Source organism: Felis catus, chromosome A3 (assembly GCF_018350175.1).
Source record: "Felis catus isolate Fca126 chromosome A3, F.catus_Fca126_mat1.0, whole genome shotgun sequence".
Taxonomy (NCBI): domain Eukaryota; kingdom Metazoa; phylum Chordata; class Mammalia; order Carnivora; family Felidae; genus Felis; species Felis catus.
Genome location: NC_058370.1, coordinates 133,182,341 through 133,202,918, shown reverse-complemented (window position 1 = coordinate 133,202,918; position 20,578 = coordinate 133,182,341). Strand labels below are relative to the sequence as shown.

Sequence of the window (20,578 nt, the reverse complement as noted above, 5' to 3'; positions counted from 1 at the left end):
GGATGTTTTGCAGGTGGACCCGGCTTAACGCCGATGCATTACTTCTTAAATGATCTGTGATGGAGAACCAATTTGTTAAGCTTCCAACCTGTCACAGATTAAAACTTTTGGAAAATACCACCTCCCAATTATAAATAGAGACTCTGTTTTCAGGGAACGTGGTCAGGAGGGGCATATGGGAGGCTTTTGGTCTCTGGCAATTCCTCCGTCAGCTTCCTGGATTGATTCAGAGACCGATCTGATATACTTACCAAGATGAAATAGATTGTTCAGAGATTTGATTCAGTATCTCTTTTTTTGGAAAAGTTCTATATTTTTCTAAAAGAAAAAAAATTAAAAAACCCACAAAACTTGGAAAGAGGTCATGAGCAGCACTCTTATAAATGGTGAAGATTGTTAAAACCCCAGATGGCCAAAACCTGCTCTGTGTGGATGTCTCGTTTTCCCCTGGTCAGGTTTATATTCCTTCCTGTGCTCCTACGGCACTGAGCGTGTGCCTCTGTAGGACACTGCGGCACTGTCCGTACTGGCTCATCCACAGCCATCTGTCTGTCCTGCTAGGACCATGGTGGGGGCTCTTCAGGTCTTATTCCCTCTGAACTAACCCTCACCCGGGGCTGTCGTAAATGTATTATCACATAGCGGGGATGACTACATAAATTAAGAATATATTCACATCATGGAATACTACATAGTTATAAAAATGATAAGCATGTAATATGCCCTGTATATAAAAAACCAAGAATGTAGTTCCAAAATAATTGAATACCGATCACTATGCACAAACACTTTTTGTAAATGAAAGAAATGAAGGAACACTAGGTGAGGGTGGTTTTCCCTATAGAGCTGCTCCAAAGAAGCCTGCTTTATCATTAAACTCCACAAAACACCATTTTTTAAAATGTTTATTTATTTTTGAGAGAGAGAGAGAGAGAGAAAGAAAGAGAACACGAGTGGGGGAGGGGCAGAGAGAGGGGGAGACATTGAATCCGAAGCAGGCTCCGAGCTGTCAGCACAGAGCCCGACGTGGGGCTCGAACCCATGAACCGTGGGATCATGACCTGAGCCAAAGTCAGACGCTCAACCGACTGAGCCACCCAGGCACCCCCACAAAGCACCGTTTTTACATACTACTTAATTCTCAACTTTCAGTAGACTAAAAAGTTAAATCACATTTTTAATCTGAAACTAAAGTTGAATCAATATTCTTTAACACATAAAAGGCTAAAGATGTCAGGTTAGCTCTAGCAACAGCAGAGACTTTGACCCAAAACATTTGTATACTAATTTATTCCTGTCTTTATCTTATTTTCCTTAACCATTTTCCTATTTTAAAAGTCTAACAGGTGCATATGTATATATGGCTCAGGTTGCAAGACCCCAGGCCTCGCTCTGCGCTCGTCCCTGCTTTAGTTTTCTCCTTACCATCTTTTCCTACTTGACAGACTGTAGATCCCATTTGTTTGTTTTGTTTGTCCTCTCTTTTCACGGGACATAAAACTCCTCGGGAACAAGCGTATTTCCCTGTTTTGTTCATTGCTATGTGCCCACAGCCTCGAATAGTGCTGGGTTTTAGTTCTCGATAAATTTCTGTTGAATTAATGAATGAATTGTAAATAAATATGTGTGTGTATTTATATACATATATAGGTGCGATTTTCTTCAACTCAATAATTTACTCAAGATATTTGATCAGCTACGGGTACTGGCCATTGGGGTGGAGTGATAAACAAATGGGCAAGGTCCCTTCCCTTAATTATTTCCAGTGGCAGGTCCTGGTGACAGGAGGGTAGACAAGGGAGCTGTTCTAATGAGGAAAATGGGTCCAGGAAGGTCTCCCTGAGGAAGTGATTTAAAAGAGCAGATGCTGGGGCGCCCGGGTGGCTCATTCGGTTGAATGTCCGACTTCAGCTCAGGTCATGATCTCACAGCTCATGAGTTCGAGCCCCGTGTCGCGTGCTGTGCTGACAGTTCAGAGCCTGGAGCCTGCTTCCGATTCTGGGTCTCCCTCCCTCTCTCTCTGCCTTCTCCCGTTCATGCTGTCTCCCTCTGTCTGTCAAAAATAAACAAACATTAAAAAAAAAAAAAAAACGTAAAAGAGCAGATGCTAATCCTGTGAGGGGTAGAAGGATGCCGTGTCTGCAAGCCTGGTGGTGAGTTGACAAGTAGGACACATACTTCTTAGAAAGACTTAATCTATTTAGAAGCTTAAGATATCATTAGATAATTGGCTAAATGCTTTCTCCACACGTGGGCACAGAGAATCGTTGACATTTTCAGATTGATCATCTTGTGGCAGAAACGACGTTCTCAACTGAGTCCTACCTTGTCTTTGAAATACGATGTTTTCGGCCCTTTTGTCTACTTTGCGAAATCAGTACATACTCCTTACTGAAGCTTTCTTTTCCAAAATACAGATTTGTTGAAGAGGGACATATTCCTTACATAAATGCTTTTCAGCATTTTCCAGAAGAGATGAAATTATATGGGCGTGACAAAGGAATCTTTGCTATAGAGGCAAGTTATTTTCTTTTTTTTACTTGGTGGTCACTAATAAGACACAAAAACAGTATGGTGATTTGTATTCCTTTCCTGACTTATTATTTGGTGCTGGGAGTTTTCTAAAAAGTGGCATCTAGTTTTTGTTCTGCCCGTTTGTCATAATTTATTTTCCTCACGTGGTTTCTTCTAATCCTTTAGGGTATCCTGAAAAGACAGCTATTGTGTGAGGTGTGCGTACTGCCAATAGGTATATTGTTAAGACTAAACTTTAGAAGTGTTATGTAGAGACCTTTAGGTAATCTCAAGTTAAAAAAATGTTTTTTGTTATTTGCATACTATGTTGCTTTTGAGAAAAAGAGAAGAAAGTTATTACCTTGTTTCAAGAGGTGCAATTTTCAGTCGTTTGCTTATTAGTCTTTTTCTAGATCCGTCTTCAGATGTCTCCCGTGGAAGGGCTTCTGTCCCTTTAATTAGGAGTCTTTATCACTGTTTATAGTGCTCAGATTATCTTCTCTTTGTTCTTCATCAGAAGGTTTCCAGGATCCTAACTATAACTATTATCGTCTGTTTACCCACTTAAGGAATTATTGTTATAGCCTTCCCAACCTTCACCACCTTACATCGTCTGTGGTTTCGTTCAAGAGACATTTGTGATCCTTACTAAAGCCCTGCATAAGTCTGGTTCACTGTCATCCCAATTTTACATCTCAGCAAACAGCTCGGGGAGACAGAACGAATGCCAAGGCCATACAGTCGGCAGTCTCCGGCTTGGAGCTACCGAACTTGCAGCCTCTTCCTCACTGTGTCGTCTTGGGCTCTGTTTGCTGCCGCTCTGCCCTCCTTTTCACGCTCGTTCTTCGAAACACTGAAGTAGGTGCTATGAAAACACAATTATGTAAAGTACTGGTTTTGAAGCATTGAGCCAGAAGTGAATGGATGATTGGAAATGCAGATAAGCAAGCTTGCACAAGACCGTGACATTTTACATCTGCATTGAATTTAGAATATTGGTCACTACGAGTGATCTGCAGGGAACATTAGAGTTTTAAACCAGAAATGGCTCCACTTTAGAACCAGTTGTGCAGGAGCAGGTCCTGTGGATTTAAAGAGAGGAAGCAAGTTTGCAGCCGGGTTCCCTGTGCTGCCTCTGTGTCGTCACCGTTTATTCCATCTCCAGGAGAGAGGAGACGAGTCCCTCGTGCACTTGGACTTGCGGTGGTGTGCGTCCACGGGCAGCACAAGGAAGGAGGGTATGGTTGCAGCCGGCACTGAACCTGGAAGAGACAAAGAAGAAATAATAATAGTGGTAGCACTTATTATGTACCAGGCCCCGCTTTACATATTTTATGAACTCCTTGATTATTCAGGCCCATCCTGTGAAGTACATATTATTATTACCCTGATTTTACAGATGAGGAAACTGAGGCACAGAGCCATTAGGCAACTTGCCTGGCACTCTCACTCTGACCATAGTCCAGCATGGCCAAGGTAGCCTTAGTTTGGAGCGAGACAAATGTGGGACCCCGCCACGCAGGGAGCATTGGATGAGACGCGGGGACAGGAAGTGGAAGTAGGTCATCGAGGCAGCGAAGAAGCTCCGGACTGGTTACCAAAACCGAGAGGTGGCCCTGTGGTGGAGATGGCACCCGAAACTGGAAGGCAGGGGATAGGGGGTCTGACGGGAGGATGATCTGGGCTGGAAGTGCCCGTGTGGGTCATGTGTCCACGAAGCACAGGCTGGCCTTCCTGAGAGATGGATCTTTATGAAAAGGCACGTTAGTCTGTTTCTCCGATTGGGCAGGGTTGTGATCACGTATTTTTATTTTTAATTTAAAAAAATTTTAAATTTGAGTACAGCTGACGTTCGGTGTGACATTAGTGTCAGGTATACAGCGTGGTGGTTCGGCACGTCTGTCCATTTCGCGGTGCTCACCGCACGCGTAGCCGCCGTCTGTCACCGTACAGCACTATTACATTTTTTTTAACGTTTATTTTTGAGAGAGACAGAGACAGAGCTTGAGCGGGGGAGGGGCAGAGAGAGGGAAACACAGAATCCGAAACAGGTTCCAGGCTCCGAGCTGCCAGCACAGAGCCCGACTCGGGGCTCGAACTCACAGACTGTGAGGCCATGACCTGAGCCGAAGTCAGAGGCCCAACCGACTGAGCCATCCGGGCGCCCCGTTACAGCACTATTAAAATATCACCGGCTGTAGTCCCTATGCTGTACGTTTTCTTCCTGTGACTTATTCATTCCGTGACTGGAGGGTTGTGGTAATTTATTTAGAGGACTGGGGACAAGAGGACATATCCTGTTTTTCCAGTCCGCACTCCAGACCCCAGCTAATTTGCCAGAGGTGTGGTGGAGGAACTGAACTTGAATAAAGTCAGGGAGATATTCACAAAGTAGAAGATGTTCCTACCACCTTAGGAGCCCTGTTTGTCTCAAGTTTTTAGTTTCAGAACTAGCCTGCACTCAAGGTTGTGGGTTTTTCATCGTTTTTTGTTGTTGTTGTTAACATTCATTTATTTTTGAGAGAGAGAGAGAACACAAGCAGGGGAGGGGCAGAGAGGGAGGGAGACAGAATCCGAGCTGTCAGCACAGAGCCCAGCATGGGACTCGAACCCACGAACCTCAGGTCATGATCTCATAGTTTGTGGGTTTGAGCCCCGTGTCAGGCTCTGAGCTGTCAGAGCCTGCTTTGGATTCTGTGTCTCTGTGCCCCTCCCCTGCTTGTTCTCTCTGTCTCTCACTCAAAAGTAAATAAATAAACCTCAAAAAAATAATTGATTTGAAAATCTGTATAATTCATTAATTAGTAATTTCAAATTTAACTGCTAAAAATTTGTTCACGGTTAGTTTTCTGAGCCTTGTTCAAGTGTTCCACTGGAAGGAAAAGACATTTAGCTTGGTAATTCTCAGTCTGTGTCTTTATATTTGTGTGGTTTTTCTAGAGGGACCAATAGAACTCAGCATTTTTGCATTAATCACCCCAGTGTAGTCTTGGGTAATAAAAAATTCTCTCTCTCTTTCCCTCCCTTCTTTCCACCTACCCCCTGCTTCTCCCCTCTTTCCGTCTCCTCTCCCTTTCTGTCTCGTCTTCCTTAATCTTCAGTATGTTCTGTGTCTTACATCCTAACTGACTGGGCTTTAACCTGATTTCTCAGAACCATTCACCACTCAAGTTATGTCGATAATTTTGCTTGGTTGAGGTTATTTGTACTTTTTGCTAGTGCCTAAAATTATTTACTTGTATTTAACTCCCTAACCACATCGTAAGCTTCTTAGAAATAGACACTGGGATCTTTTATATGGATCATGAAATATTAAAACTGGAGGAAAATTTATAGATCACTTAGTCCACTTTTCTTAGTTTTTCAATAAGGAAACAGGCCTGAGAAAAGATGTGATTTGGGAATAAGTAAAAACCTACTTCATTAGGGTTTTCGTGAGGATTATTTGACATCTATTCAAAGTGCAGGTGAATCACAGACGTTGAAATGGACACACCTTCTAGGTCTCAGGATGGAAAAGTTTTTCCTCTGAGGAGAAGATGAAGAGTTATCCTCACGCTACTGGGAGGGAAAAAATGTATCATTTTTGGAAATTAAAATTTTCATCTTAAAACTCTGTTAAAAATAAATAAAACAAAACCCACTTTGAATATGCACATTTCTGCGTTTTCTGAAAGGAGGTGCCAGGAAGTTCATGGATATGATTCTTGCTTTTCCGTATAGTGTTTTCTAATTTTGGTTACCATAAGTGCAGCTTCTTGCGGAGGATATTGCTTCCTGGGCTGAGTTTCTATGCTTGGGAGTGGTGGCTAACCAGTAATTTCCTTTTGAATTTAGAAATTTGGTTTCACTTTATACTCACAGAGACACTCAAACTTCACTCCATAAAAAAATAATTATTTTGAAAAATATATACCTTGTCCTTTCGAATAGTAATAGGTCCCCTTATTGCCAAATGTGTAAATGACTGCAAGAGTGACAGGGCACACAATCAAGAAACTGCTGTTGTCGTAGCCAGTGTGGCTTACGTTTCCCAGAAGACCGGCTTAAGCCTTCAGCTAAGAGTGGCTTTGCCCTCATAGGCAGTGTGGGAAGGATTGCCTGCAACTGTTAGAGCCACGTTTACATCTGCTGGTGATTCGGGTTTTCAGCCTGAAATATTATGTTCTCACTATTGTATCAAATCTAGACTGTTCTCTGCGCCCCCTGAGTTTTTATAATTTGAGACTTAATAAATATTTTGTAAATTAAGCAGCAAAATGAGGGGTTCCTGGGTGGCTCACTCGGTTAAGGGTCTAACTTAAGGCTCAGGTCATGATCTCACGGTTTGTGGGTTCGAGCCCCGTGTCCGACTCTGTGCTGACAGCTCAGAGCCCGGAGCCTGCTTCAGATTCTGTGTCTCCCTCTCTCTCTTCCCCATCCCCCACTCGCTTCTGTCTCTCTCTCAAAAAATAAACGTTAAAAAAAATTTTTTTAAAGAAGCAAAATGAGTTAATGTTTACTTGCATGTTTTACTTTTACTCTGAGACTAATTTTTGCTCATCCTATCAGTTACCATGAGAGGCATATTTAAATCTAAAACCATGATGACCACCTTTTCTTTCATGTTCTATCAGTTTTTGCTTCAAGTATTTTGGAGCTCAGGTACTAGGTGCATAACAACTAGGATATTTTGCCTTGATGAATTGACTCTTTTCACTATGTAATGTCTTTTCTCCCACCCCTCCCACCCCTGATAAGAATTGCTTTCATATCTACCTTGTTCAGTGTTAATATAGCCAATTCAGTTTTTTAAAAAAATTATTTGCCTAATATATCTTAAACAAATTTTTTAACCTCTCCACATCTTTATTTTTAAAGTGGCTTCTGGGGCACCTGGGTGGCTCAGTCAGTTAAGCACCCGACTTCGGCTCAGGTCATGATCTTGCGTGGTTTGTGGGTTTGAGCCCTGTGTCAGTCTCTGCGCTGACAGCTTGGAGCCTGGAGCCTGCTTTGGATTCTGTCTCTCCCTGTCTCTCTACCCCTGCCCTGCTCACGCTCTGTCTCTCTCTCTCTCTCAGAAATAAATATTAAAAACAAACAAACAAACAAACAAATAAATAAAGTGGCTTCCTGGGGAGTGCCTGGATGGGTCACTTGGTTGGGCATCCAGCTCTTTATCCAGGCTCAGGTCATGATCACACAGTTGTGGGATTGAGCCCTACATCTGGCTCCGTGCTGAGCTTGGAGCCTGGTTAGGAGTCTCTCCCTCCCTCTTCCGCTGCCCCTCCCCTGCTTGTGCTCTCTCTCTCCCATGCACGCTCATGCCTGCTGGTGCTTTAAAAAAAAAAAAAATTTAAAGTGTCTTCCCGGTAGACAGAATGTGGTGGTCTTGATTTTTTTTTATGTAGTCTCATATTCTCTGCCTTATAATTACATGTTTTTAAAATAATTCTATGTTTAGACCGTTGACATTTAATGTAATTATAAATATGATTGGGTTTACATCTACCACCTTGCTGTTATTTGTCCCAGCTAGTTTTTATTTTTTTCCTTGTTCTCCTGCCTTCTTTGAATTGACCTTTTTTTTTATGATTCTATTTGCCACCATCAGTGTATTAACCGTAGCTCTGTGGGCTTTGTATGTGTGAGATTGTTCTAGAACTCCTAATACTCATCTTCAGCTTCTCACAGTCCACCTCATGTGTTGTACTTCCCTGCTCCCATTCTCTGGTGTCCAGCGTACTTTTTTATTTTAAGTTTCTTTATTTCGAGAGAGAGCGAGCGCTGGAGGGGCAGAGAGAGAGAGAGGGAGAGAGAGGATCCCCAGCAGGCTCTGCACTGTCAGCACAGAGCCCGATGCAGGGCTCGATCCCATGAACCGTGGCCTGAGCCAAAACCAAGAGTTGGTTGCTTAACCAGCCGAGACCCCCCAGGCGCCCCCGTGTTTTCATTTCCTGTGCGTGTATGCCCAGAAATGGAATTGACGGATCGTATGGTAGTTATAGTTTCAGTTTTTCGAGGAACCTCCATACTATTTTTCTTAGTGGCTGCACCAAATTACATTCCCACCAACAGTGCACAAGGGTTCCCTTTTCTTCCACAATCTCGCCAACATTTGTTACCTTGTCTTTTTGATAGTAACCACTCTAACAGGTGTGAGGTGACATCTCCTTGTGGTTTTAGTTTGTATTTCCCTGATGATTAGTGATGTTGAGCACCTGTTCATGTACCTGGTGTTCACTGGTATATCTTCTTTGGAAAAATCTCTGTTCAGTTCCTCTGCTCCTTTTTTAATCAGATTTTTTTGTTTATGCTATGAAGGTATGTGAGTTCTTTATATTTTTTTGGATATTAACCCCTCATCAGATACAGGATCTGCAAATATTTTTTCCCCATTCCATAGCTTGCCTTTTCACTTTGTTGGTGGTTCCCTTTGTTGTGTAGAAGCTTCTTAGTTTAATGTAGTCCTACTTGTTTATTTTTGCACCTTTTTTTTTTTGGAGGGGTGTTGTCAACCCCAAAAAGTCATTGCCAAGATTGAAGTCAAAGAGCTTACCCCTGGGGCGCCTGGGTGCCGCAGTCGGTTAAGCGTCCGACTTCAGCCAGGTCACGATCTCGCGGTCCGTGAGTTCGAGCCCCGCGTCAGGCTCTGGGCTGATGGCTCAGAGCCTGGAGCCTGTTTCCGATTCTGTGTCTCCCTCTCTCTCTGCCCCTCCCCCGTTCATGCTCTGTCTCTCTCTGTCCCAAAAATAAATAAAAAACTTTGAAAAAAAATTAAAAAAAAAAAAAAAAAAGAGCTTACCCCTTATGTTTTCTTCTAGGAGTTTCATGATTTCAGGTCTTAAATTTAAGTCTTTCATCCATTTTGAGTTGAGTTTTGTGCATGGTGTTAAATAGTGGTCCAGTTTCCTTCTTTTGCACGTGGTTTTCCAATTTTCCCATTTATTGAAGACACTGTCCTTTCCCCATTGATATTCTTGGCTCCTTTGTTGTAAATTAATTGACCGTATATGCACGGGTTTATTTCTGGGCCCTCTATTCTGTTCCTTTGATGTGTGTGTCTGTCTTTATGCCAATACCGTACTGTTTTGATTGCTATAGTTTTGTTACATAGTTTGAAATCAGAACGTGTGATGCCTTCAGCTTTGTTCTTATTTCTAAAGATTGTTTTTGCCTATTTGGGATCTTGTGTGGTTCCATACAAATTTTAGGATTGTTTTTTTCTATTTCAGTGAAAAATGACATTGGAATTTCGATACGAATTGCATTAAATCTGTAGATTGCTTTGGGTAATATGGACATTTTGATGGTAGTAATCCTTCTACCCCACTTGCACAGCATATCTTTCCATTTACTTGTGTCTTCACTTTCTTTCATCAGTGTCTTATAGTTTTCAGTGTACAGAACTCATTTCTTTCTGATAGTTTTCTGTTAGTGTATAGAAGCACAACTGTTTTTCATATATTGATTTTGTATCCTGCAATTTACTGAATTTCTTTACTCGTTCTAATAGTTTTTTGGTGGAAGCTTTAGGGTTTTCTATATATAGTACCATGTCATCTGCAAACAGAGATGGCTTTACTTCTTCCTTTCTGATCTGATGCAATTTCTTTCTTTTTCCTGCCTAATTGTTTTAGCCAGGACTTCTAATATAATGTGAAATAAAAGTGGTGAGAGCGGGCATCCTGGTCTTGTTCCTGATCTTAGAGGAAAAGGTTTTAGCTTTTCATCGTTGAGTGTGCTGTTAGCTGTGGGTTTGTCACATATAGGCCTGCCTGATTTCTGATTCTTGTCTTTTCTATTCTTTATGTAATGTGTCTTTTTTCCTCTAGCTGCTTTTTAAGATTTTCTTTTCATCACTTTTTTTCATCAGTTGGATTATGATGTGCCTTGGTGTGGTTTTCTTTACGTTTCTTATGCTTGAGGTTCATTGACCTTAGATCTGTGGGTGTATAGTTTGCATCAAATTTGGAAATTTTTCCTTCATTATTTCTTTACATATTTTTTTCTGCCCTCCCCTTGATTTTTTTTTTGGATGCCAATTCCATGTTAGACCACTTAATATTGTCCACAGCTCACTAAGGCTTCTGGCTCTTGGTCTATTTGTTTGTTTGGTTTTTATATCTTCTTTCCCAGTGTGTTTGTTTTGGATATGGTCATGTCTTCAAATTCTCTGATCTTTACTTCTTGAATGTCTAATCTGCTGTTAAACCCAATGAGTGTGGCTCTGATTTCAGAACCTTCTTATTTTCATTTCTAGAAATTTCACTTTAGTTTTATTTTTTCCATTTCCCTTGTTATGCTTGTTTTCTTTTATGTCCTTGAGTATATTGCCAGTATTTATGATAGCTATTTTAAGGTTCTTGTCTACTTATTCTATTGTCTCTGTTATTGCTGGGTCTGTTTCTGTTGATTGGTTTGTCTCTTCATTATGTGTCATATTTTCCTTCTTTTCATGCCTGGTAACTGTTGACTGGATGCAAACATTGTGAATTTTATGTTGTTGAATACTGGATCTTTGTTTTGGTGTATAATTAGGTAATTTAGAGATCAGTTTGATCCTTTAGAAGCTTGTTTTTAAGCTTTTTCATTGCTGGTCTAAGGCCTTTATTCTGGGACTAACCTAACCCTGCTACTGTGGTATACTCCCTCAGAAAGTTCTATCCAATACCCCCAGTATTATGAAGTCTTTCTACTGCAGCTGGTGTCTTGTATGAGCTCTGGGAATTATTTGGATTCATTGGAAAAAAATCCAGTGATTTCTCCCCCCACACCCCCCCATCCCCGCCCCACCGGCCTTGGGTTTTTCCTCACACATGCATGAATCAGCACTCGGCCAAAGACTTGAGAGGACCTCTTTGCAGATCTCCAGAGTTCTCTCTGTGTGTGGTTTTATCCTCGCTGGTACTCTGCCTGCAAATTATAGCCACCTCGGCTTTCAGGAGCACTGGTCTCTGTCTCCTCAACTTAGCAAGACCACAGGGCTCTGTCTCACTCCCCACTCCCTGCACCGCAGCTTGGAGACCGTCTCCAGGCAGTGAACTGGGCCTTTCACTTCTCTTCTTTCAGGGATTATAGTCCTATGCTTCCTGTGTCCATTGTCTGAAACTGTTATTTCATGGATTTTTCTACTTCCGTGTTTATGGTGGAAAGTCAATTCCCATTGTATTTAATCCTTGGTGAGTGGAAATGGAACAATGCCAGATACTAATTTGTAGACATTTACAAGAGACTCAGTAGTCAAATGTGTTTTATATGAGCATTACCTAAAAAAATTCTTACTTGAATGCCTAAAGTATCTCACTGCTCATTCATTCTTGGATTTTTAAAACAAAATTATAATTTCTATTCATGAATGTTATGACTAGTATGATCTTTGTTTAAAAATTTTCACCCAGCTGGACTGTGTTATTGGAAGGTCATGGTTATAGGCTTTTGTTTACACAAAGTACTTGCCCTAGAAATAATCTCTTTTGTTGACTGTTTTTAAGTTACTCTTGAGTGAGGGGACGGGGTAAGATAGAGGAGTAATTTCTTAGAGATTTTGGTGGAAAGTGTAAACATAAAAATAATATGAGATTATGTCTTGGTAACAATAACCATTGTACTTTGCCTTTTTTGCTCCTATTGAGAACATTTTTTTGGAAAACTTTTTATTTTGGAAGAATTTTAGATTTACAGAAAAGTTGCAAAAACAAAAATAGTACAAAGAACACCCATGTATCCTCAACTGCTGTTAACATTTTATCCCACTTGTTTTATCATTTGTGCTGTTCTCACTGTCTGTCTAGCTACCTATCTATGCAATTTTATATCTGAATCATTGAGGGTAAGTTATATCTATCATGGCCCATTAGCCCTAAATATTTTAGTGTATATTTTCTAAGAAGAGAGATCTTCTTTCACATAACTACAATTTAGTTAACTCTTCATTTTTCTAAGAACTGAACCAGACACTATGTCACGGTTTATTTATTTGTTTTTATTTTTTATTTGTTTTTAATTTTTTTAATGTTTATTTATATTAAAGAGAGACAGAGTGTGAGCAGGGGAAGGGTAGAGAGACAGAGACAGAATGTGAAGCAAGCTGCAGGCTCCAAGCTGTCAGCAAGAGCCCGACGCGGGGCTCGAACTCGTAAGCAGTGAGATCATGACCCGAGCCGAAGTCTGATGTTTCACTGACTGAGCCACCCAGGCACCCCACTAGTTCTTTATTTAAAAAAAAATTTTTTAAATGTTTATTTATTTATTTTTGAGCAAGAGAGAGCAAGCATGAAAGGGGGAGGGGCAGAGAGCGAGGTTGAGAGAGAGAATCCCAAGCGGGCTCCGTGCTGTCAGCACAGAACCTGATGTGGGGCTCAATCCCACAGCGTGATCACGACCTGAGCCAAAATCAAGAAACGCTTAACCAACTAAGCCACCCAAGCACCCTGTACTTAGCTAGTTCTTTATTGATGGGAGTTTTGTATTTGGTGCTAAAAGGCTAAAGAAGGCAGCTAGGTAATGAAAAAAACAAAGCAAACAAAACTAGAAACAATCTAAATGTCAACAGGAAAATGGATAAAAAGTGACAGTCACACACTGGTATATTAAACAGCTACAGCCACAAGCAACATGAATGAATGTAAAAAACATTCTATTGAGTATCAAAGGCAAGATTCAGAAAACTACACATAGTGTGATGCCATTTGCACTAAGTTAAAAATAAGGTAAAATAAATATATTTATTTAAGTATGTTTATGTGTATGATATTATTTTTTTAAAAAGTAAGTTTGAGGGGCGCCTGGGTGGCTCAGTCAGTTAGGCGTCCGACTTCGGCTCAGGTCACGATCTCGCGGTTTGTGGGTTCGAGCCCCGCGTCGGGCTCTGTGCTGACATCTCAGAGCCTGGAGCCTGCTTCGGATTCTGTGTCTCCCTCTCTCTCTGCCCCTCCCCCACTCGCTCTGTCTCTCTCTCCCAAAAATAAATAAAGCTTAAAAAAAATTTAAAAAAAAAGTTAAGTTTGTGATGAGCAACTTCAGGATACTAGTTATGCCTCTAGAAGGAGGGGAGACAGTGGAAGGGGAGGGAAGGAATATACCGGTAGATACAACGGTGTTGGGGATTTTCTAGTTCTTAAGTCAGGTAGTGGATTCATGGGTGTTCTTTTTATTATCAGGCTTCAAGATTACAAATGTGTTACATGTATTCTTTTGTATTTTTCAGACTTTAAAGGCAGCTAGAGGGTTGTCCACATAGAATTTCTCAAACAGGAATAAAAGGCAATATGGGATACATGGGTTTGTTTGTATGTGTCCTGCATCCCGACTATTCTTTGAGCCATATTTAATGCTTCTATTATTTTTTATCCATAAGACCTACTATAATTCCGTATACATGGTAAGGATTCAGTCTTTGTTTATTGATTAAATGATTTGAAATAGCTAAAGCCAGAATACGTTTAAATACTTTATTTTCAGGGGATTTCAAATTGATCTGTTGGGGAGTTTTTTCCACCTAAGTAGGAAACTTTCAGATGTATTTATTACATAAAATATGAGGAGGCCATTAAATAGTGGCATTTGGTGAAAAAAAAATAAGAAAGCATTCTACTAATGTTTTAGCAATAAGTGTATGACGGACGTAACTCTGATGTATAAACAAGGACATCGAAAATGCCAGTTATGGGTGTGTCAGTATCACTCATGAAAACCAGTGCGTGAGATAAATAATCTTACCAGTTAATTCGTACTATTCACCAATATACTGAAACCAGTAATGAATTACTTTGGTCAGAAAAGACATGTGTGAGGCTACACTGAGGACCCTTCTTTTTGGAAAGTCATCCTTCATATTTGCCGTGTGAAACTACTGACTTACGTGGATTATCTGTGATTTAGTTTGATCCTCAGCCAGTACCCCCGGTACCCAGCATGCTTGGCCCAGATCTCCCCTCATCGCTAGTTCCCGGGAGAAGAGAAATGGTACCCAGGTTTTACACATTGGGTGTAAGGTCAGTCTGCTGTAGAAATAATCACATAACCCTTCCAGAATCAAACTGAAATAATTTTGGGATCCTCTACTTTTCAGAATACTGGCTTTTTAACCTTCTTTAGTACACATATGTGAAATTTGAACATTAGCTGCTTTGCAACAATCAGGAGAATATTTGGAGAACAGACACATCTTAAGAAGGAGGACTCCAACAGGTTTTCCCCTGCTCTCATCCTGGGCCCATAACAGATTGCTATTTTGCATTGACTTGGCGAGTCCTCATTGGTTATCAGTTCATAAATTTGTATTTGTTCATAAGGCCTGTCTTTGTGCAAGTTGACGACATATTTCTAAAATAGTCTCATCCCCCAGACCAAGACCCTGTTTCACATAAAGTAATGTGTTCACCACAAACTTCCAGACTAGACTTTGAACAGAAAAAAGTCTTTTACGTTGTTACTACATGGTAGATTTACAACCACTTAGCAGACTAAAAATGCAAAGCGAACCGTTTTGTGAATCATATTACCCGTGGAAATCATTTTAGCCTTCCTCCTTCAACGATATGTTCCTGTGTTTGTCATTACTTCTGACATTACTTTTATTTCTTGTTAGTGTTTCTCTGTAATGGAAAGTCTTGTTTTAAGTTTGGATTAACAGGTGCATGTAGCATTAGCTTTTTCTCGGCTGAATCTTTGCTTCAAAACAACCATAATAAGTAAGGGTGAGGCACTGTACTCTTTTTTTTTTTTTTTTTTTTTTTTAAATAGCTAAGCAGGAAGTTCACCTCTGACAGGGTATTGTAATCAGGTTTATCACCAGAGCCTGCTGTTGGGTAACAGAAACTCTAGCTTGTCCTTACCTGTCTGGAGGCATTGCTTCATGAAGGAAAATAAACTCACTGGAATATTTGTGAAATTTAATAAAATGCTTTCCCAAGCACTTTGTTTTTAGTGCATGCTAGAAGAATTTCTCATAGCTTTGTGGCCTTTTAAAAAACATATTAACCTTGCGATTTCTTATTCTTGTAATTAAGTGAATTTGTATCCCTCCGGAAGCCCTACGTAGCCCAATTGCTCTACCTTTGAGATGCATCTTCAGCCACGTCTGGCAATACGTCGCATTCCCTCTTTCCTGTCCCCTCCTTTTTCAAGAAAAAGGGGGCAGGTTTGGGATGTCTTCAGACGACTGTTTATTTAATTGACGGACAGCTTTTCTTCATTGTGCGCTTTGCCTTTGCTCACAAAAGTGCATTCACTGTTCCATAGTATGTTGAAACTTTTCAATGGAAATGGCTTTTGGTTAACAAAGGAAGCATTTTCCTTCGTCCTTCCACGTCTTAGCTTTCTCCAGTAAGTCTTGGCTCCTTCGGCAGCTGTACCTCCACCAGCAACGACAAAAGGTGCGATTGTTCTAGGAGATGGCGTTGGAGATAATGCCAGTGTTTTGTGTGTGGGCTGCCGGGACTGTTTCTTCTTCTGTGTTTGGTTTTGTTTTGTTTTTGTTATTCTAGACAGTTGAGCACACCTTAAAAACAAACCAGCACTCCCGAAAAGAGCTTTAAAGACCCTTAAACCTTCATCCTAGGTGACCTCTTTTTCTCCATTAAGTTGTTCCGTTGGCCTTTGAGTGGGCCCCTGTGTCCCCATAATGACAAATCTGGCAGAACTCAAACCAGGGGGAACAGAATCCAGAACCCACAGACCGTCGATGTGGTTTGTTTTCTTTCTCCGAGCCGGAGACTTGGAGCACCTGACTCTTCCTGCCGTCACCCTCCCTGAAGAGCAAAGCTCAGAAGAGGTGAAGGTGTGCGAGTTAAGTTTTAGTGTTTCACACCGTCTCCTTTTGCTGAGTTGTGATTCCCAACTCCAGGTAGATAGGCTTTTCCTCTTATTTATTTAATAAATTTAGAGATAACCTCCTCCTCCTTTTTCTGCTTCTGCCTCTCCTGCTGTATGTTTGACTTACGTTTCTGGAGCACGGTGCTGATTCAAAGCATTGTTTACTTCTAGAAAAAGTCTCTCAGTTCTCCCGGTGGAATAAGCTAAACTGTAGTCTCTTCCAGGGACACCCTCTCGATGCAGAGCCCCAAATAATCAGATCGCCGCTTGAAGTGGAGCTGGGCCTAGACATACCTGTCTCTGTTATACTGTTTATTCTGCAGCGGACTTGGAGACAGTAGGGTGTCCATCTTTTCTGCACTGCTTTTCCGTATTTTTCTAGATGTTAAACCCACAGACCGGTTTCTACACAGAGAGCATGTCATACCCATGTTATTCTGCTGTGCTCCTTGACAGTGTTTCTAAATCCTCTCAAGAATTAGGCATTTCGTCATCCCTCGCTAGACTCAGCAAGGAGGGATAAGGAGGAAACTGGAAATTCGTTCTGAAGTACATCTCCAGTATTTTGAATGTTGATCAGCAACATTCTGATCTTCTCTCTGAATGAGTAGAAAGAAAAGATGTAATGCGAGTTCAGCCAGACCCACTGAGTGGCACTTTGCCAAGATGATTCATCCTGCCTCCGAGCTGTCTTAACACCCTTTGTGAGACTAGGTCCCCGTTGGTTGGGGGAGGGAAAGGACTGCCCAGAGCTGTCAGACACTCCTGGAGCGGCTCCAGATGCAGGCGTTCGGGTCTTCCAGCTTCCCCCTAGCTCCGCGCACCCCCTCGCTCTGTAGGCCACAGGTAGCTCTCGGGATTGCTTGTGCAATCTTTGTTAGAAGAAGAATCTGGCGGGTTTCAGTGCAGCCGAAGGGCTCAGGGGAGTGTAAGAAGAACAGGTGTTCTCAGTTTCCCTCACTCCCACTCCTTCCAGAGTCACTGCTGCCACACAGCGTGGACCGAGGCCGGCAGAGGCTTTCTTTTGTTCCTGACCTCCCACGATATCCTGACCGGCCCTGGGATTCGTGGGCGAACTGCTCTTTTCAAGCTTGTGGGGGGAACGCCATCCGAGGCACTCTTCCAGTCTGCGGGAAGGATCAGGGTGGAAAACCACTGCATTTTATTAATTTGCGGGGGGGGGGGGGGGTGCCTAAGAATATCCTGGCGAACTTGTGCAAAGTACAGATTCTTTGGGGTGCCTGGCTGGCTCAGTTGGTGGAGCGTCGTGACCCTTGATCTTGGGGTTGTAGGTTCAAGTTTCATGTTGGGTGCAGATAGCTAAAAAATAAAATCTTGACAAAAGGTAATAAAGCACAAGATTCTTTGGATGTCAGAGATCGATTCATTAAGTCTTCTGTGGGCTGAGGACAGTGGGACGGGAACAAACAGGTTTCACTGTGGTCTCATTCTCTAAAACAGTGCCGTGGAGCCGGGCTTCCAGCCTTCCGCCTAAGGTTCTTTGCTGAGCGAGCCGCGCAGGCCCCGCCAACTGGCCTTAGTTGCAGTGGGAGCAGACGGCTGTATGGGGAGGCTAGTCCATGGCCCAGCCCTGCAGGGACTTCGTGTGTCTTGTGTGTCTTTAGAGGCAAAGGGGAGCATTCTGATCCTTTCGATGGCGTCCTCTGGGACAGGAATGGCGTGCAGTGGCCACGTTCAGTTCTAATCTTCCCTCGTTTGAGACGCTAAGAAGACCGTCCCTTTCCGTATTCTACTAGAACCGTTAAGTGATCATTTTTAGATAGAGATTCTGCTACCGTATTTTCTTTTTGCTCTGTAAATTTTGTCTTCAGGGAAAGGCAGACCCATACCTTAGTGTTACACATCTAATAATTACAGCTTCATAAACTCACCCATGTAGGGTTCTATTGTTAAGGTATTTTATTGTTAAGGTATTTTAAAATAAAGGTAGAAAATAGCAAGTAGTAATAGATTTTGAATGTAGATTTTATATATATTGATTTTTTTAATCTTCAACTTTCTAATTCTAATTATGACCTCTCTAATATGTTGTGTTTTTTTTTTTTCCTTTAGACAGATGTTATTTAGGTTCCTTTTTTATACTTCTTAAAAATTGTAGGGGCATCTGGGTGGCTGAGTTGGTTAAGCATCTGACTTTTAATTTCGGCTCAGGTCATGAATTCACAGTTCGGGAGATCGAACCCTGTGTTGGGCTCCGCATTAATAATGTGGAACCTGCTTGGGATTCTCTCTCTCTCTCTCTCTCTCTCTCTTTCTCTCTCTCTGCCCCTCCCTCACTTGTGCTCTGTCTCTTGCTCTCAAAATAAATAAATAAATGTTAAAAAAATACTTCAAAATTATAAACAAAATACAATTGTGGCAACAATAACTTAAAACTTACCATTTAAACCATTTTTAAGTGTGCAGTTCAGCGGAATGAAGTACACTCACCACCACCATCCCTGTCTCCGGACCTTTCTCATCTTTACAAGCTGAAACTCTGCCCCTATTAAACTCCAGCTCCCCACTGCACCCTGCCCCCCAGCCCCAATTAGGGTGGGTACAGAGCCACTGTTCTATACTCTGCCTTTCTGGATTTGACTCTTCTGTACTGCACGGAAGTGAAGTAATACAGTATTTGTCTTTTTATGTTTGACTTATTTCACATGGGAGAATGTTTTTAAGGTATATCCAAGTGGTAGCATGTGTCAGAGATGAAAATTTCTTAAAAAAAATTTTTTTTTAATGTTTCTATTTATTTTTGAGACAGAGAGACAGAGCGTGAGCAGGGGAGGGGCAGAGAGAGAGGGAGACACAGAATCTGAAACCGGCTCCAGGCTCTGAGCTGTCAGCACAGAGCCCGACGCAGGGCTCGAACTCACAGACCGTGAGATCATGACCTAAGCCGAAGGCAGACACTTAACCGACTGAGCCAACCAGGTGCCCCTTAATTTTTTAACTTGTATTCATTTTTGAGAGACAGACACAGCGTGAGTGGGAGAGGGGTAGAGAGAGAAGGAGACACAGACTCTGAAGCAGGCTCCAGGCTCCGAGCTGTCATCACAGAGCCCCACCTGGGGCTCGAACTCATGGATGGTGAGATCATGACCAGAGCCGAAGTCGGACTCTTAGCCGACTGAGCCACCCAGGCGTCCTGCTTTTTAAGGCTAAATAATATTACATTTTGTTTATCCATTCACCTTGGATGTTTGAGTTGTTTTCACCTTTGGCTGTAGTGAATAATGCTGCTGTGAATGTTAGTGGCGAATATCTGTTAGAGTCCCTGCTTTCAGTTCTTTTGAGACATCTACACAGAAACGCAATTGCCATTATCATATGGCAATTCTATGTGTAATTTTTTAGACTACTGTAATATGTTTTTGAATATTTATTTTTTCTTATGAAAGAAATATATTCAGAATGATTAAAAGATATGTAGAAAACAATGAAATGTATAAAGAAGGCGATAAAAATCACCCACAATCCAATTTCTCACGGATGCCATTAACATTTATATTTTAGTTGTCTTATTTAATGTGCATTAACATATTTGCAAAATTAGGATTGAAGACTACATACAAATTTCTTTCTTGCTTTTTTAAACTCAGTATTGCACTGTGAATATTTTCCTAAGTCATGGAACAGCCTATGAAAAAAGCTTTTAAAAAGCCTTTTTAATAGCTGCTTTTTAATAGCTGCTTAATATGTATGCATGGAACGTATATCTAACATAGATGTCCATTAATAAGGAAATGTTGGATTCACAGGGGAATACTTTCCAATGACTTAAATTGATGTTTTCAAAGGCTATCTCATGACATTAGAAAATACACACAAAATATAACGTTAGGTGAAAATTTAGGAGACAAAACTTATACAGCTAATTCGGTTTGTACAAAGGTTCTCAGACAGATGGGAGCTTAGCCTGAGAGCAAGGTAAACCATTAGATTTTAGTAGAGGAGTGACACGTCAGATTTCATTTTGAAATATCACTCTTGCTGCTAGTTTCAAAGAGATAAAGGCGGATATGGAGATACCGTTTGGTTGGGAGCCCAGACTGGGGTGATGGAGGCTTAGAGGAGGGTAGTGGTTATGGAAGGGATGGGGACGAGCAGCATTCCAGACCCAGCCTTGAGGCAAAGAGTCTGTGTGCACGTGGTGTGTAAGAAATGGAACTGTCAAGGACGAGTTCCAAATGTTGGGTTTTTGTGGCTTGGTAAGGGATACCAATGGAGGACTAAAAGTAGGGGTATGGAAGAGAAATAA

General features: G+C 41.5%; 1 protein-coding gene across 3 annotated transcripts in view; it reads left to right on the top strand.

Annotated features, from left to right (window-relative positions):
• TAF1B (TATA-box binding protein associated factor, RNA polymerase I subunit B) overlaps window positions 1-20,578 on the top strand; it is a 102,002-nt gene that overhangs the window by 60,790 nt on the left and 20,634 nt on the right. For all 3 annotated transcript variants that reach the window (XM_045054983.1, XM_045054985.1, XM_045054984.1), the window contains exon 8: window positions 2,418-2,517. In XM_045054983.1, coding sequence (XP_044910918.1) covers window positions 2,418-2,517 — 100 coding nt within the window. The remainder of the gene's footprint in view (window positions 1-2,417; window positions 2,518-20,578) is intronic.